We start from the raw sequence: 18,979 nt of genomic DNA, 5'->3' as shown, positions 1-18,979 counted from the left end.
CTCAAAAATTTTCAATGTTTCATCTTTATGAGATAAGAAAATCATCCAAGTAAAACGTGAGTAATCATCAACAATAACAAAAGCATATCGTTTCCCTCATATGCTAGCAGTTCTAGTAGGCCTAAATAAATCCATATGAAGCAATTGCAAAGGCTTAGAGGTAGATACAATATCCTTATTTTTGAAAGAATTTCTAGTTTGTTTTCCAATTTGACAAGCATCCATACATATATGATTTCTAGAGAAATTTAGTTTGGGCAAACCAATAACTAACTCATGCTTAGAAAGCTTTTCTATCAAATGCATGCTTGCATGACCAAGTTTCTTATGCCATAACCAAGGATCATCAGATATGGATATTAAACAGATATGACCATCTAAATTTTCAAATCCATCAAGAATGTAAATATTTCCATACCTTTTACCTGGGAGGATTATTTTACATGTCCCATCTTCAATAGCACAACCTGTTTTCTTGAATTTTACCTCATACCCTGAGTCGCATAGCTAACTTATACTCAGAAGATTGTAGTTAAGTCCATCAACGAGATAAACCTCAGTGATATTACAGTTGTTATTGAAAGGGACTGTTCTGGTACCAACTATTTTTCTTTTTGAATCATCGCCAAACTTAATGCTTCCTCCATCTATTTTTGTAACTTCCTTAAATATGTTTTTATAACCTGTCATGTGGCTGGAACATGCACTATCTAAGTACTATTTTCCTTTGCGACTCCTCGTGTGGTGTTCCTGCAAGACATGGTGATTACTTTCTTTTAGGTACCCAAGCTTGCTTGGGTCCTGGTTGGTTAGTATTACTAGACTCATAGTTGTTTTGGGTTTCCAAATCCATCCTGAAATATTTGATTTACGAAATTGACAAAAGGAATATCTATGTCCACTTTTGTTACAGTAGTAACACGTAACTCCTGATCCATTTTTAGATCTTTCATTAGTGTTAGTACTAGTGGACTCTGTTCTGGCTGGTCCTTCTTCAGTTGACTTGTAAGTTTCCTGGTTTGACCTGACAGAACTATGACGGGTGGATTTGCGCATGCCATTGAGTTGCATTTGCAATTTCTTAAACTCATCTTGAAGTACTTTTTTTTTATTTCACATACTTCATGCTTGAGTTTCAGTCTTTTACTTCTTTGTTGAGTCTCTTTAGCTCATTCATCATTTTTTGAGACTCTTTCAAAGTAAGATAAAAAATATCCTACAATTCATTACACCTTTCATAGTTATAAGATCTTACCTCGTTTGTTTCACCTCGTGCCATGAAACAGTTCTTATTATCATTTTTGCATTCATCGTCTGAGGTGTCCTCATCTGTCTAGCATCCTAAAAGTTTGTTCATATCGTTTTTCAGAATTGTCATGAAGCAAAGATTTGCTATTTCTTCGTGTTCTGGATTGTCTTCATCACTCCAGCTTCCAAATGATTTGTATTTGTTGCAGCCTCTGGAGATTTTTCTTTTTAGATCTGGACACTCATCATGAACATGTCCAAATCTTCCACACTCATAGCATTTTCCATTATTTTTATCTTGTTCATAATATTGCCTGGATCGCCTAGGTGGCATCCTTCCTCTTTTCGCATTCCTAAATCTTCTCATTAAACCATCCCTATTTCTTGACACCATGGAAATTTCTTCTTGAAGAGCTTCAGGAGTACCATCAATATCATTTTCTGCTATTTCAGTTGTGGCCTTGAATGCAACTGTTTTCTTCTTTTCTTTTTGGTTAGTTTTCTTGAGATGTGTTTTCTTGAAAGCTATGAGTTCTCCTCGAAGTTCATCAAATAATAGCTTATTCAGATCCTGTGATTCAAGTGTGACTACTTTGATCTGCCAAGTAGTGGGTAGGCTTCTAAGAATCTTTCTAACTTGATTACCACTTGAGTATGGTTTGCCAAAAGCTGTTAGATCGCTAATGATTTTGATGAATCTGGCAAACATCTCTTCAATAGATTCTCTTTCTTTCATCTAAAAGAGTTCATAATCATGAACCAACATGTTGATATATGTTTCCTTTACTTTGCTGGTTCCTTCATATGTAACTTCCAGTTTATCCCACATCTCTTTGGCTATATCACAACTAGAGATTTTCTCATACTCTTCACCACTTATAGCATTGTAGAGCAAATTTTTTGCCTTATTGTTGACTTGTACAACTGTCATTTGCTCATCTGTATATGAATTTATATCTTCGGAATCAGCAAGTGGTTAAGCGGCAGCCGACAGAGGATAGTTCCCCTCTTTTATAACTCTCCAGACTTTAACATCATAAGCCTTTGCATATATTTCCATATGCACTTTCTAGTGAGAGAAATGTTGCCCATTGAAGTATGGTGGCCTCACTTGTGAAGTTCCTTCATGGAAGAGTGCTCCTATAGTAACTTGATTAGCCATGATCTTTTCTCACAAGTTATTAAGCAAAAGAAAAATGTGAGCCTTGCTTTGATACCAATTGAAAGTACAAGAAGGGGGGTGAATTGTTTATTTTTAAAAATTAATCGCTACCAATTGATTATTTTTCTAATTAGTCGACTAGATGTAATAACTTAATAATAGTAAGGACAGAATTTAAGATGCAAATATTAAATGCAGGAATTAAAGACGCCGAAATTTTTATACTAGTTCGGATTCAATGTGAATCTTAGTTCAGTCTCCTTAGGTTGAAAGGGAGTTCTCTTTCAGTGAATGAGTTTATCGAGTACACAGTAAATAGTGTGATCTACACCGATAGCTCAGTTGCTATGCCACTCATTTCTCTTTGATGCAATGCCTCACCAGTGTTGTTCTCTCTTTCTTCTCTAACTTGTTACACAGCTGATCTAGTAGAGCTGTAATATTTATTTGTAGTAGAACAAAGAGAGGGTATTTGGTTTGATCAAAGTATATGTGCTAAGGTATAGAGACGAGTTTAAATACTTTGAGAGAGGCTTGATTTCTGAAGAGATTTGCCAACCCAAGAGATTTGATCCTTAGAAAAATATTGATTCTTTCCAAGAATAAGGTTATTCAGCAACGACTTTGACTTGACGAGAGGGATTTAATGACTTCCCTTATATATGACTTGATAGCACCGGCTATACTTCCTTGAATCTTGATCCTTCCAGATTTAGTATACTTGTTTGATTATCTTGCAAAATCTTCGATACTCTAGATTAATTTGATTCCTTCAGTCTAGCCTTAATTGATTCCGTCAGTATTGGACACTATCATTGATTCCTTTAATCTTGGATGCTTTTCTTGATTTTCTCTGATTGATTCCTTCAATCTTGAATGCTATCCATGAGTTCCTTGATCTTCTATAATTGATTCCTTCAATCTTGAATGCTATCCATGATTTCCTATACAAAAAACGAATATATTATTTTCATCATTAAAATCATATCTATCACCAACGAAATTGGGCATACCTGATTTTGATCGTATACAATTTAGGTGAGAGCCGGCTTAAGTCTCCCATGCCTGCGTGGATCATGATCAATTTTTCCAAAAAAATGAACTATTTTACAGATGCTGACCAAGTCATATGAAGGTTTTACCATAATGAGTCAATCGAGTATGGGCAAACAATGTCAATGGTTAACTAGACAAAGAGCAATGGGACCAGCTGAACCAACATGGATCGCGTGAGCTAGATCGTGCCTAGATTTCAATGATAAGATCGAAAGTTATCACGGCCCAATTTCAAAGGTCGTGATTGAAACTGTAAAAATTGCACGGGGCGCCCTATTTGGTCGCCCCCATTTAACCTATAGCCATTTTTTTAAAAAGTTTTTACTTGTACCTGCTTTTTAAACAACTTCAGTCCCCTTTCTTCTCCTCCTTCTTCTCCTTCGTTTTCTTCTTCTTTTTCTTCCTCTTCTTCTTTCTTCTACTGCTCTTGGTGCTACTAAAGCAACTGTATAATTTTTCAAAGTTTCTTATATACAGTTGCTTTTTCTTCTTCTTCTGAAGTTGTACATGTTGAGAGAAGTGCTGCAATTTGTTAATGAAAATTTAGAAATGGTTTCTTTTCCTGGGATTCTACACTCCCATCTTCGTTTGTCGATTTTGTTATTATTTGATGTGCATTTTGCTGACCAAAAAAAACTCTACCTAATTAGGCGTCTTTAATTAGAGCTAGGTTCCCATTTTACGATTATCATTTTGGATGTAAATCAAATGCAGATAGTCCCAACAAAACTGTCTTGACAAGTTTTTACTCAGAAAATTAGCCATGCAAAATTTGCTTGGTAAAGTGACTTCCACATGTAATAGGGCTAAGGAACTGAAGCAACTTTCAGTTGCAATTGTTTTCCGTGTCTAAAAGAAAGAGCTTAAGCCATAAGAAGAAAGTAAGCAGAAACTTCAGCTTTTAGTGCTGAGGTTTTTACAAATGAACTAAATAAGTTCATCTTCTGCTGAAGTTTTTGAAAAAGCTTATTCAGGACAAAAAAACTTCAGCTTATTTAGTGTTGAAGTTTTTATAAATGAACTAAATAACTTCAGCATCTTCTGCTAAAGTTTTTGAAAAAACTTAATGACAAAACTAATGAATACAGGACAAAAAAACTTCAACTTATTTAGTGCAATTACAAACAAAAATTTCAGCAAATATAGAACAAAACTTCAGCTGCTATGCTTAAGTTCAGCAATTACAAACAAAAACTTCAGCAAATAGAGAACAAAACTTCAGCTACTATGCTTAAGTTCAGCAATTACAAACAAAACTTCAGCACACTTGGTTCAGCACACTTGCTACTTTAGGCCCGTCTACTAGAATGCTGAAGTTTTGCGTGATTGTCTTTGCTACTTCAGCCCCGTATGCTGAAGTTATGCGAAAAAGTGGGTACGCTTGCAATTTGTTTTGTAAAGCGGACACAAGTTAAAACGTGACCCAAAAAACGGGTATAGATGCAAATCCCCCCTTGAAACTTAGCGAGAAACTACCCACTCCAAGCAAATCAATATTTATCTTAGACAAGTACTAAATATCAATAAAAATTTCAGCAAAAATTTCCCTATAACAAATGCATCCCAACAATCCCTATAATCAACCAATCAATAATCTAACCGATACAGAATTACATCAATAATAATAAGTTAATGACTCGAATCCCAAAACTATCCAAATCTCGGAATTCACCTCCTACAAACTAATCAAGGAGCATGTAATATAAATATTAATACAAGAGTCTAGGAATACAATCCCATAATAATATAATAGAAAGAAAGAAGATGGATAGAATAAACGTGCCACCACGATCTGAATGCGGTTAGCGCACCTCAACTAGAACCTCTAAACGCCTCAAATGAGATCAGGAGTGTCCAACAACAATGCTGGTGGAAAGATCTGCACAACATTGAAACAACAACAAAGGTAAGCCTAGACCCAGCAAGATTATTGACTCGCCCCTCCGTCATACCTCATCGAACAAGTCTGAAAATAATGTGCATGCTATGAACAAGGTATAACATATATCATAATCGTAATTGGACCTATTTATGTTCATAAAAGATGAACGTGTGTACTGCATTTTGTAAAACACGTGTATTTTTTACTACTAAAACCCCCTCTCAATTGCTCAGAGTAGTCTTGCACAGAGTAGTCTAGATCACATCTCGTCCCACAATACATGCCGGAAGAAGGGAGTAGGTGTTTGAAGTTAGTCCTTATCTTTATTTTCCTTCTGCCTTTCTCTTTTTCTTTTTGTTACTTTATTTCTAACTTGATCCGTTTCTGTTTTCGGTGATCTTCTCCGTTGAATTTGTGGTGTTCTGGTGAGTATTTCATCTTCGACATTTCATTGTGTCTTTCATTTTCCATTTCGTTATCTATTTTTTTCCGGTATTCAACTTTGGTTTGTTCGCTTGTGTTGTTTAATAATCCTCCAGTTTTGCAGTGTACATGAAGACCATCTATGGGTACACCATACAATATACTCCAAAATCACATGCATCAGCGAGTTATAATCAAGAATCCTGAAAATGGATGAAGTAGAATATTTCTGAGTCTTGCTAAAAAATTTCTCTATTCTTTCTTGGTGAGCTTATAAGCCTTTGATTCTATTTTTTACTGACTATTCATTTAGCATCTTCATTTGCCTATAAAGTTCTTTACGCATTTGTGCTTTATTGAAGTTTCTTTGAGTTAATTCTTAATGCATGTGGTTATTTGTTCAAACGCTATTGCAGGGAATTTTCTCCTCAGGTGCACAAACTACAACAACACTAAGCAAATTGAATTACCATCTGGAAAAGAACATATTAAACGGGGAGAACTTTGATGCACACAAGGTGTTTGAAGATATGCCTGAAACAACTGAACAATTTTCTATTACATTTTTTCCTTTGGTGATTTTGACAATATAAAATCTTCATTTTACAGCCCCAGCACTTCTGATACACAAATATCGTACATTTGAGAGATGTTTTGGCAACTATAGGTATGACAGTTAAAAATGTCAGTGTATCCTTTACTCGAGATGTGCTTGAAATTATAATTATATTTAACAAAAAGGAGCTTTATTTGTAAAAAGATCTAGAGAAATCTACATGCTGCTAGTTATCAAATTATTGACAGATGGACCTTGGGAAAAATATATCTAATGTTACTAGGTGATATAAACAATGTACTGATGTGTCTTTGTGTGTGTCCTTTTTAGTTTCAAATGTTCACCATTTCATGTACTTAGATGAGGCGTCAAGGACCTAAAGTGCTTTGCTTTTTGCTTGATTATTAAAGTGCAAAGGACCAAAATTGTACCCGTACTATTGAAAATTATCCACGTTAATACTCTGTTCTACTTTCCGGCTAAAATAATACCTGCCGTTATTAAAGTAGGAGAATTTGTACCTAAATCTAGCGGATCTCCTACGTGGCAACCGGGTCCCCCGTAATAATGTGCCAACCAGTCAATATATTGCCAACTAGACTTTTTTAACCCGCCCCATATAATAACCCGCCCCATTTTATAATAATTCCCCTTAAAAACAATACCAGTCGAATAAAAATAGGGTTTCTTCTCCTTTGCTCGACTCTATCCTCTCTCATCTTCATCAATGTCGCAGAGCAGTACTTCTTCTCAGAGAAGGTGTCGATGTGGTATTACTGCCAACCATTTCACATCAACCACTCCCTCTAACCCCGGTAGGAAATTTTACAAATGTGCATGCCCTAAGGTAATGTGTCGATGTGAATTTGTCTAATCTCTATAATCTTTCTAGCTGGTTTGATTTGAAAAAAAATTGAATCTTTTAAATGTTTCTTTGGCAGAATAATTCATGTGGTTATTTTGAATGGGAAGATGAAATATCCACGGATGGTTCCCAGCTTGAAATAAGAGACCTGGAGTCGTCTTTGAATCCTGTTACGATTGAAAGACACAAGTTGAGAGAAAAAATAATTGACATGGAAGCCATGAACAAACTTGAAGATGCTAAATTCAAAATGTGATCCCTTCTCCCATTTTGAGGTCCAATGAATGTTGTAGCAGCCTTAAGAACTAACTCCATGTCACTTTGGTCTCTTTATCAACAACAACCCAAGCTAAGGGATAAAAGTGCCTCATGGAGTCTTGAGCAACAGCTACTAGTAATTGACCCTTGCATTTTCCTTTCAAAAAGGTTCCATCCAAGCCAATGAATGGTCTCAACCCACTCTTAAACCCAATTTTCAATGCATGAAAACAGATGTACATTCTTAGGAATCTTCTTTTACCTTCACTAAGTGCATCCTTTGAAATATTAATCACCACATCTGTTCCTGGATTACTAGACCTTAATTCATTAGCATAAGCCTCAAGCTTGTTGTACTTATCTGCAAAACTACCCTCCATTTTCTCCAATATCATTCTCTTGGCTCTCTTACACTTTGAATGACTAACATTGATGTTAAATGCAGCTTTTACACTTGCCATCATCTCCTTAATTTTAATCTTAGGATTATCTTGAAGCCCTCTCTTAAAGTAAGCAGCTATAGTTTTTGCATTCACCCTATGGTTATCATATGCAGTATTACACTTATGTTCTTCCTTTAATGTCTTGAATTTAACACCAGGATCTTTAGAGTCTTTGGAAATATGACAGACAAAGGGGCAGTCTTCATCTAAACATTTGTGCCTAAGCTTTTGGGGGCAACTCTTAAGTTGTTTTAACCCATAACCATTAGCAAGAGAATACAGGTTGATGAATTTTCTAGCTTCTGGAATGTCTTTGAATGTGATGGACTTGTGTAACTCCTTATACTCAGTCAATTTATCAGATATCTTTCTCTCTTTTTGTGTATGCAGTAGTTCTAATGAATCAGATTCACTGTCAGAATTATCTGAAGAATCAGAAGACTGACAACCATGTTCTTCACTGTCATCTGAACTAAAGTCAGTAGCAGCATCAAGTTCTATTATGTTTGACTCAATGTGCTGGACTATATTATGAACATTAATACTTAACTCACACTCATCTACAACAAATAAGTCAATAATATTAAACTGATCACTAATCAAAGACAGTAGAGTCCTAACACGTTCATCACTTTCTATTTCATAATATCTACCACTAGGCCCATTCACAATTACTTGTAGAACTCCAATAAACCCCAACTTAGAAGTAAATTCAATTACTAAATAGATATAAGACAATTGGTCAGAGATAAAAATTTTAATAGTGTGCACAAGCTTCCTTGAGTATAAGACTTGTGGATTATATATCCAATCACCACCATAATGAAAGATTAGATCCAATAAGACCATTGCATATAAGCTACAGAATAAGAAAGGGAAAAAATTAACAAAAAAGTAACATTACAACCTATATAATATGCTGATAAAGTGGAGGATAGAATAAAGGCATAAAGTGAATACAAAGATACATAAAAAAAAAATAGTGGGTTGCCACACATGAAGACAAAACAAAGAGATGATGTGGGATTAAGTATATAAACAAAACAAAAACAAAAACAAAAAAAATAAAAATCTGACCCACTTGTCTCTTAACTCAACACAATTGTATAAGAAATAGGGGACCAAACACCTAAAATAAGAGCATCAAAGAAACAGATCCAACACAAAGGGGACCCATTTTCTATAAAATACCATATATGTAGGACCACAAAAATTAAAACCCTAAACCAGAACAAAAAGAAAATACCAGATAGGGATGATTCCAATACAAAATACAAACCCTAAACCACCAGTAATAAAGACCAAAAAAGGAAAATAAATTTAGTATGAACAGACCACATGCAAACAAAAACAACCAAAATCAGACACACCTCCTAACTAAAAAAATACATATCTACACGAATCAGTCAAAACCCTAGTCAAAGAAACAAAAAATCAAAACTAAATGCAACGATATGCTTCCGTTCATACCAAAAACAAACCAAAGAAATGACAATTTACTAAATTTAACAAGGAAATAGGTACCTTCGTATGCATCCACGATGAAGACGATGAAGACAATTTTTACAGTGAAGAGAGAAGGTGAGAGATTTTTCTGGAAATGAAGGTGAAAGGTTTTGATCGGGTTGGTATTGTTTTTAGGGGGAATTATTATAAAATGGGGCGGGTTATTATATGGGGCATGTTAAAAAAATCTAGTTGGCAATATATTGACTGGTTGGCACATTATTACGGGGGACCCGGTTACCATGTAGGAGATCCGTTAGATTTAGGTACAAATACTCCTACTTTAATAACGGCGGGTATTATTTTAGTCGGAAAGTAGAACGGAATATTAACGTGGATAATTTTCAATAGTAGGGGTACAATTTTGGCCCTTTTCCCATTTTTAAACTATACATTATTTACAGCATGGCTTCTCTAACTAATTATACAATCTTTCTGTGGTCGTACTTCATTCCCTTAAATAATGCAAATCATCATTTGTTTAGACTTTAAAATATAGTATAGCTTCAATTATAAGTTCCTTCAAACAAAGTAAATAATTTGTGCTTAGATTCCCTTACAGTTGAGTAATATATAACATTTAAATTTCGCTTTTTCAGAAAAGATAATGAATATGAATAATTCTTTCATGGTTTTCTACCTATTGATAATGCTACAACTAGTAATATTGTTTTGTCTCGATTCTTATTAATAGAAAGCTTGCACTCTATACGTTTTAAGTATCCATTTTAACATATGGTAAAGATAATTAATTTTATCGTTTTTCTATTCCTTTCAATTGATATTTAGGTCAGTGGAAATATTTATGCAAACCATCTTTCTAATGGGTATATAAAAAGAATATGTTCTGGTGTCACTTTAGAATGGAAATGACAATTATTTGGTTGGGAATGAGCAGGAAAATGATAATTTTTTAGTGTAATCTTGCTGCAAATTTTTGGTCTTAGCAGCTGACAGTTTTTCCATTTGGCCGGGGAATATTATCTTGGGATCCATTGTGCCATATGAAGTGGCATGCTTCTGTTGAGACTGACTCATGATGGTTGTCTGACTCAACCAAATTTTCAGAAAAGAGGTATTCAAATGTGTAGCAGGCGTCAGGTATTTCAATTACAGTTTCGGTGCTCTTTATTCTTAGAGAAGCTCCTTATGGTTAGCTGTATAGAATGTTTACCGTGAAAATTGTAATAACAATTAAATTTGTTGATATGACTCTAAAAATACGTGATCTATTTTTATGTTAGTTATTAGAACGATTGATGCTAGATATATGCAGATAAAAGATAAAACACGAGCTAGAATAGAGTTGTGATAAAATTGAGGGGCTTGTTGTCCGAGCCTCGGACTGACCGATGAAGGGCCTCGAGATAGATGCCTGGGCTCGGGCTCGAGCTATCGGAGATAATCAGGAAAGGGCTAACAGTTAGGATATAATTAAAGGAGGCTCTTTTTGGCCAACATCAAGAAATAAATGAAGAACAAGTATTAAAGCAATAAATGAAAGCGGTAGCCTCGAGTGAATGAATTAGAGAGAAGAGAGAGAGAGAGTTGTTATTGATCTCATGTAGAATAGTTGTAGCGACCTCGTTACAATGTGCCAATGATTCCCCTTTTATAAGAGGAGGGAATCCAAACATAGTACAAGATATATTAAATGATAAAGGAAGCGGTATGGGATAGCTAACTAGCTTCATGATGTAGATGTAGACCAGCGTTAGACTAGCCCGATAGACTTGACCGGCCCTGAATGCATTCTTTGGAAGCCTCCTATACTCGTCGGGGTCTCGTCCAACATTATCCCCAGGCCGGGTGTCTACAGATCTTGAGGGAGGTACCCGGCCGAAGGTCTCGAGCCTCCGAGGCGATCTCCTGAAGTACCTTATCAACGAGAAATTGGTCCCCCGGATTTTGCCGTACACAGATAGTCCCCGCGTTTCTTAGAGAGAAGCGATAAGAAATGATTTTGACATCCCACTCTATGGGCTCCCATAATAACGTCGTGCTGATGACGCAAGCCTCCATGAATACCGAAACATTTCATCATTTCATTTTTTCAGGGCCATCCGTCGCGTTGTGATCTCTCGTTCTTCAGGGTCATAATGTCGCCGTTGATTCAGCTACCACGAATGCATTGAATGCGCCTGCCGTTACGTTTTTTGAGGACGATAATGGCGCCGTCAGTTACTTTGCCCTTCTCTTCTATAAATGGGGTATTTTGTGATCAATTTTTCATCCAAGCATCCTCCGATATCTATCCATTCTTCCTTTCTTGCTACCTTTACTCTTTGTTGTTTACCATCTCTGAGGCCCATGCCCTCAAGATTTTATGGCGACATCAGGCGTGCTACGACCTATCTCCCGGACCTTCTCTGGTCGAACGAAGCTACGCTGCCTTTATGTTATTATTGTTATTGTTGTTGTTATCGTCGTCTCTGCTAGCTCGGGGCGATGAAGCAGAGGACCAATTTCCTCCGACCAGAAGAAGTATTTGGATTATACACCGTTGCTCAAGAGGGGGCGCGGATTATACACCGCTACTTACCCTCCTTCCTCGGCTTGGCGCATTACGCCCCATTTTGATTCCTTGGGGTATGGCAGCACTATCTACTAACTGTCGCCTCCCATGCCGAGGCAATGTCTCAAGAAGTGACTTTATAATAGTAATACTGGCGGAGTTCATGCTAGCCAGAGTTTTCACCTAGCCACTTCTTGTCTCCTTTTGGCTTCTCCTTCGTCACTTTACTCTTCTCCATCGCTTTCCTCTTCTATATCTTCCCTTTTGAAGATGCCATTTCGGGTGGGTCGAGATGAGACTCCCGAGGGGATTGGGCTTGGAAGATATTGTTTTTGAGGTCGCGCACTTGAGGAGATGATACCGAAGATGTCGCCATTGAGGACGCACTTTGGAGAATAGGCCAGATTCTTAGGCTTTTGTTGTATGTACACCCTTCTGCTTCTTTGTTCTTGTGTAAGGATCCCCTTGTGGGCTTTTGTAATCATATGTAAGGACCCCTTGAGGGCCGTTGTAAGCAAACGTTTATGAATATAAAGATATTTTCTTTACTTCTGCCTTTGATACTTGTCGTATTCCTTTATGCTTGTGGAGACTCCGAATACACAGTCCTATTTGTTGTTGCTAATACTGAAGCCAGATGCAAGTATTACTTCCGGCCTTCGGTTGATGAAAACGGCTTCACGCGGGGTCTTTTGCGATTCCTTGAATTGAAACCGAATAAGGCCGATAGACTCGGGCCACCGAGACATTGACTTCATGCAAAATGAGAATAATGTTTTGGGCCTCGGAGTCATGACTTACCAGTTAAGTTCCGTAATAACCTTTGAGAAGAAATTTGCTTGGGGACCTATGGGCGGGGGCTGCTTTTGATCTCTTGAGAGCAGTCTCCGAGCGAAGATTTGCTCGCACTCGAACCACCCGAAAGCGTGTTTCAGTGTGAATAACCTTATGGTACTGTAGATAGATTTTTAAAGACGGTTTGTCCGACCTTGGACAACACCCAGAGCCAGGCCCAGATGGGTGACGTTAAAAAATGCTCATCTCTTCGGAGTCTGGTTCCCTTTGATGGAGATCCTTGAGGTCGGGTGCCACCCTTGTGTTGGCGAAGGTGTCATCGGTTTCCTAGAGCGTAGCCTTACTTTGATGGAGGTCCTCGAGGCCGGGTACTGCCCTTGTGTTCGTGAAGGCGTCATCGGCTCCCTAGAGCGTAGCCTTACTTTGATAGAGGTCTTCGAGGCCAGGTACCGCCTCGGGACTAGAGAGGATGTTATCGGCTAGCGTTCCCGATCGGCTTTGAGGTAGGCGAATTGTCACCGTCTTTCACATATATAATATGAGGCTGTTTCTGCCTTCTCGAGGGTTACCCCATTTTAAGCAGTTGTCATTTTCTTTCTGCACCATGTTTTTTATATTCCGACATTAACACGCCAGTTCTGCCTATGGCGAGAGCTGGTTTAGTAGTTGTGCCTTTCTCCCTTTTTCCGTAGTGGTTCTACGGGCGTCAGGAGACATTCTTGACTTGTCGGACTTGGTCCGAGGATTTGGCGGCCCACTTGACCTGGGAGGAGTTCGAGTGGCGAGCTTTGTCCCGGGATAAATGGGAAGCAAAATATCATGGTTAGTATTGCGCTATTCCTACCTTGCTATCACCTTACACTTCTTACTGAGTTTTCTTCTATAGGCATCCGACAAGCTTGAGTCCGGACTGCTTCGTTGTGGAGCTAGGCTCCGGAATGCTCTGGATGAGGGTAGGTCCCTCGGGCTCCTTTACAAGGAGAAGGAAGTTGAGTTGACACACTAGCGATATAAGGCGTACCAGAGCTCAAATTATGAGAGCTATTTAATGAAACAGGTAATTTCTTGTCCCGAGTGGGTATGCGTTTTGCTTTTTGACCTTTTGGGTTAACCTTTTGCCTATCCCAGTTGCAGAAAAAGACAGAGGCTATGGAGCGCCTTAGAGGTGAAGCCGACCAAGTCAGGGATGACTGTGGTGAGCTAAGAGCTCAGGCACGAGCTCAAGCTTCAGAGGAGAAGGGTGCCTTGGCTAAAGTTCCTGCATTTAAGGCCCAACTCCGCTTAGCTCATGACAATGCTTTCGTTCAAATGGATATGATCACGAAGCTCGAGTCCGAACTTTTGAAGGTTAGGGCTGAGATCATTGATGCTCGGGCTGAAGCAGCACTGAGCTGGACTAAGGCTGATCAGGAGATGTCGATTCATTTGAAGGATTCTACCGATGCCCAAGCCGAGTTGAAGATAGTCCTCGATCGCGAAGAGAGGATCAAAGAATATGCTTGTTGCAGATCCCGAAGTAGGGTTCTAGAGGAGATTGACGCCAGGGGTTTTGTTCTCTCGGAAGGGCTGGCACGAGCGAGGGCGGACCAGTGTGATGCTAGGTAATTTTTGTCCGACGTCGAGGAAAGTAAAGATGAGGTTGGTAGGCCGTAGCACTCAGGGGTGGGGCGTAGACTTTGCCATCTTGCATGTGATTTTTCATAGCGCATTTGTAGATGGAGAGTGCATTTTTCGTGTATGTAAATACAAGAAAACTTGATGCCTTTATTTCTTATGTACCCCTTTCTGCTTTGCTTCCGACCAGGTAGACCGGTTTCGGAGTTGATGAGAATCCTTAGATTCGTGATATGGCTCTGGGGCTCATCAGGCAGGCCTGGGGGCTCTTACGCGTTCGGTCAGTGCGGCCTTTTGTGTAAGCTGGCATTAGAGCTCTTATGCTTTTGCCCAACTATTTTGGGTTCAGTCTCCGAGTCGAGCTTCGGCTCGAGCCTATTCGATCTTCTAGCTTTTGTGTCTGTATGGGCGAGCGACAATGGCTCTTACGCCTTGCCCTTGGGCATTTGTATTTTAACTATTTTGGGTCCAGTCTCCGAGTCGGGTTACGACTCGAGCTCACTTGACCCTCAAGTTTTGTATTTTTGTAGGCTGGCAACAATGGTTCTTATGCCTTGGGTCGAAGCGACCTTTTATGTATGTGGCCTTGAGGCTCATGAAGCTGGCGACGATGGCTCTTACGCTATGCCCTTAGGCATGTATAGTTAACTATTTTGGATCCGGTCTCCGAATCGGGATACGCCTCGAGCTCACTTTGACCCTCAAGATTTTAAATTTTTAAGCTGGCGATAGTGGCTCTTACGCTTTTGGTTGTTGTGACCTTTTAGTGTGTGTGGCCCTAAGGCTCATTAGGCTGGCGACAATGGCTCTTACGCTTTACCCTTAGGCATATATAGGCTTTGTTTTCCTCTCATTAAGGACTTTTTGAAATAATTTTGCTTGACCCGTCATTGGTTCGGGAAGAACCTCGATTTCAAGTTGTTTGCGGCGATGTTCGAGCACCTAAGAAGGTTTAGCTCGAAGGTTGAGTAGCTCAAAGCCTTGTGATTTGGAGCTGACATGGTCGAAGCACGTTTGCCTATCGAGGGTAGCCTGTTTAACCATTTTTTTGTAGTAGATTCGAAGTAATGGCCTTATGATTTTATAGCAACGGTCGTGCGTCCCCGAGTTGCATTAATTTGGCTGGTGCAGCCGTATTGACCGTAGTCATTTGTGTTTGGCCGGAGCCATTTTTGATCCCGAGTGTTGTATTTTAGGAATCTATATCGAGGGTATGCCCTTTCGGGAGTCTTACAAACGCGACATATAGCCTAAACTTCGAGATTGAGTTTATGCCTGTAGTAAGGTCTTAAAAATTTTCATGCCTTTTGAGGTCTTACAGTTTTTCTGATACTTGGTACAAGTATGATTCGTGCCTTGTTCGAGGTCTTACAGATTTTTCATGCCTTTGAGGTCTTACAGGACCGAGTTTGCCCGCTCGGGGTCTTATGGCCTCACGTTCTGATGAGTTAATGGAGATGACGCTTTGATAGCAGTCCTCGAGTCGTCGAGAGTTTCTTGACTTGGGAGACGTTTTTGGTAAACTTCTCATTGATTCATCGGGGATTTACGATTTTGGAGATCCCGACCCTAGGGTCGTGCGCTTTTCTTTTGAGATTTTGATGCCAGTCCCCGAGTATTCGAGTTGCTTTTGGCGTTGGAGATGTACAACGCTTTCTTCGTTTCCTTACCTGAGGGCTTATGATTTCGGAGTCCCGAACCGGGGGTCATTTTAAGTGTTGAATTGTCGACGCCAGTCCCCGAGTATTCGGGATGTTTCCGGTGGAAGAATTGTTTTTACGAAGGCGTTGAGTCTCCTTTGAAGCGCAAAATGCCTTGATAGAAGACATTCTTCGATTTATCTGATACAAGTGTACATGTATTCGCTTCGGGGGCCCGACTATATGGACACGGTTCTTTTGACCATTTGGCCCGGTACATTACTTTCCTATAGGGACCCCGTTCGGTGTTTCTTGGTTTTTTTGGGCGGGTAGTTCCGAGGGGGGAATGCCCCTTAGTGTTCGAGGTCGATTACAAAAGAAGCCTTGAACATTTGTTTAGTTTCCCTTAGGTAGTATGCAGATGTTGCCTCGTTAAAAACCTTATCGGTAAAAACCCTTTTTCGGGATAAAAACTCGGTCGAAGGAAAAAAGTGCAATGGATGCTTTAAAAACTTAAGGTCTTCGAGCTGAGTTAGCGTTCTGACCGCTTCGATTGGGCTCCTGCATGAAGGTTAGTCTAAAATACGGAATTAAAAGGGAGATGGTCATACCTTGATGTGAGATTCGCCGGCGATGTTTTGAGAAACGATATGTTCCAATCACTCGAGATGAGGATGCGGTACAGTCCTTTATTTTGTTTAATCGAGCTTGATCGAGGGTGTGGCTCGATGACTTTATTGCTCTTTTGTGGGTGGGGGTACGAGTGCCGGTGCCACATCATGCACCTCGAACATTTCCCTTGCCGCATGTTGTTCCCCGTAGACGGTTTTAATTCCGTCCTTTGTCGGAAATTTCATCATTTGGTGAAGGGTGGATGGTACCACTCTCATGCAGTGTATCCACGGCCGTCCTAATAAGGCATTATACCTCATGTCTCTATCGATGACATGGAATTTGGCGTTTTGGGTTGTACCGGCCACAGTGGTTGGGAGGACCATTTCTCTTTTCATTGTTTAACTTGCCATGTTGAATCCGTTGAGGACTCGAGTGGCGGGCAAGATTTGGTCGAGCAGTCCGAGCTACTCTATCACCCTCCACATGATAATGCTGGTCGAGCTATCTGGATCTACGAGTACACGTTTTATTTGAAAAGAATTTACAAGGATAGAAATTACCAGTGCGTCATTGTGAGGTTGAGATAAGGTCTCGGTGCCTTCTTCGCTGAACATGAGGGTGTCCTCGGGGATATATCCTTGTGTCCACTTTTCTCTGGTAATAGATATTTTCGTCCTTCTCATTACGGGTTCCTGCGAGGCATCAATGCCTCCTATGATAATGTGGATGACGTGTTGTGGCTCGTTTGCCTCTTTTTTCTTGGTCGCTTCACTTTCCCAGAACTGATTTTTGGCTCGATCACTAAAGAACTCCCAGAGATGCCCTTTATTGAGTAGTCGAGCTACCTCCTCTCGTAGTTAGTGGCAATCCTCGATCCTGTGGCCGTGTGTGTTATGAAACTCGCATACTAAGTTGTAATTCCATTGCGAAGGATCCGACTGTATAGGTTGGGGCCACTTGGTGTCTCTGATTTTACTGATGGCGAACATGATGTCTGACACATCGATGTTGAAGTTGTATTCTGACAAGTGAGGCACACTCGTTGGCACTACGTTCCTATCGAATCTTGCTCTGTTGATAAGCCCTCGAGGATTCTATCATCGATCTACTCTTCGATCATTACGAGGTAGGTTGTGCCTCGGGGCATTCCTCTTATCTTCGATGTACGGCTGATACCTTTCTTTGTTTGGTTTTAGTTCCTTTGCCAGGTGCCTACTTGGGTATATTGATCCCGAGGGGGCTCCCAACTGGTCATCCTCGAACCTGATCTTTGACTGGTACCAGTTGTCGATGTCTGACTAGGTCACAACTGGGTACTTGATCAGATTCTGTTTCAGCTATTTTGAAGCCACCGAGCTTTGTTCGTTCAAACCTTGAGTGAAGGCCTACACTGCCTAGTCGTTGGAGACTGGCGGTAGCTCCATCTGTTCCATCTAAAAGCGAGACACGAATTCCCGCAGCATCTCGTTCTCCTTTTGCTTGATTTTGAAAACGTCGGACTTCCTCGTGCTACTTTATGGCACCGGCATGTGCCTTTACAAAAGAGTCTGCTACCATGGTGAATTAATCTATGGAGTTAAGAGCCAAGTTTTGATACCACATCATGGCCCCCTTCGAGAGTGTTTCCCCAAATTTTTTTAGCAATACGGACTCGATCTCGTCATTCTTTATATCGTTACCCTTTACTGCGCAGGTGTAGGCAGTAACGTTTTCATTGGGGTATGTGGTCCCATTGTACTTAGGGAGTTCCGGCATTCTAAACTTCTTTGGAATGGGTTTCGGGGCTACTTCTTCAGGGAACAGCCTTTATATGAACTTCTTCGAATCCACACCCTTGAGGACCGGAGGTGTGCCCGGGATCTGGTCAACCCTGCAGTTGTAGATCTCGACCTTCTTGTCGTTGGCTACTATCATTTTTTCGCCCGATTCGATCCTTTTGGTGAGATCCTCGAGCATTTTTATGATAGCAGGGTCGACTATCGATCTGTTATTACTTGATCTCTCAGGTACCTGTTCGGCTAGTGGAGTTGTCCCCGGTGCTACCGTGCTGGGAGTCTTCGGGTGGCTTTGTAGCTGAGTGATAGCCAGCTATTGTGCCTGCAACATTTCAAAAATAACATGAAGGCTAACTTCCCTTTATTCCCGAGCTGGGGTTTTTTGGGCTTCCTGTTGTCGTCATGTTGTATGCTCCTATCGGTGTGTGAGGTTTCATCGACCTGCTGTGCGTCTTGCGAACCCGCATCCGCTGGAATCGGTCCAGGTGCGTTGTGGGGTTCTATGGTTGCGCGCCAATAATTTGAACAGCCACACTGTTTTCTCCGTGGTTTTCAAGGTTGTTTTTCTCAACTCTGTTCACTAAGACAGGCATTCTGACCTGAAATCGAAGATCTTAGACAAGAAG

At 40.0% G+C, this 18,979-nt stretch overlaps 1 protein-coding gene and 1 long non-coding RNA gene across 3 annotated transcripts; one reads left to right on the top strand and one right to left on the bottom strand.

The window, feature by feature from the left end:
* Nucleotides 1–1,333: 1,333 nt before the first annotated feature.
* Nucleotides 1,334–2,179, bottom strand: LOC142164315 (uncharacterized). The gene is made up of 2 exons (XM_075222258.1): nt 2,036–2,179; nt 1,334–1,984 (listed from the first exon to the last, which is right to left on the bottom strand). Exons 1-2 carry the CDS (start codon nt 2,177–2,179, stop codon nt 1,334–1,336), a joined length of 795 nt encoding a protein of 264 aa, XP_075078359.1.
* Nucleotides 2,180–5,214: 3,035 nt separating this feature from the next.
* LOC142161884 (uncharacterized) lies at nt 5,215–6,580 on the top strand. 2 transcript variants are annotated; one of them, XR_012693597.1, is made up of 3 exons: nt 5,215–5,372; nt 5,907–6,036; nt 6,188–6,580. It is a non-coding gene; the product is annotated as an uncharacterized LOC142161884 (long non-coding RNA). The 2 variants fall into 2 exon arrangements; XR_012693593.1 differs by having other exon boundaries at nt 5,215–5,657.
* The last annotated feature ends 12,399 nt before the right edge of the window (nt 6,581–18,979 follow it).

Source organism: Nicotiana tabacum, chromosome 1 (assembly GCF_000715075.1).
Source record: "Nicotiana tabacum cultivar K326 chromosome 1, ASM71507v2, whole genome shotgun sequence".
Lineage (NCBI taxonomy): Eukaryota > Viridiplantae > Streptophyta > Magnoliopsida > Solanales > Solanaceae > Nicotiana > Nicotiana tabacum.
This window is presented reverse-complemented; position numbering and strand designations above follow the sequence as displayed.

Coding starts and splice junctions, on each gene's coding strand:
- LOC142164315 (XM_075222258.1), bottom strand. CDS start 2,179: ATGACAGTTGTACAAGTCAACAATAAGGCAAAAAATTTGCTCTACAAT. Junction 1,985..2,035: donor CATATGAAGGAACCAGCAAA/GTAAAGGAAACA, acceptor GAACTCTTTTAG/ATGAAAGAAAGAGAATCTAT.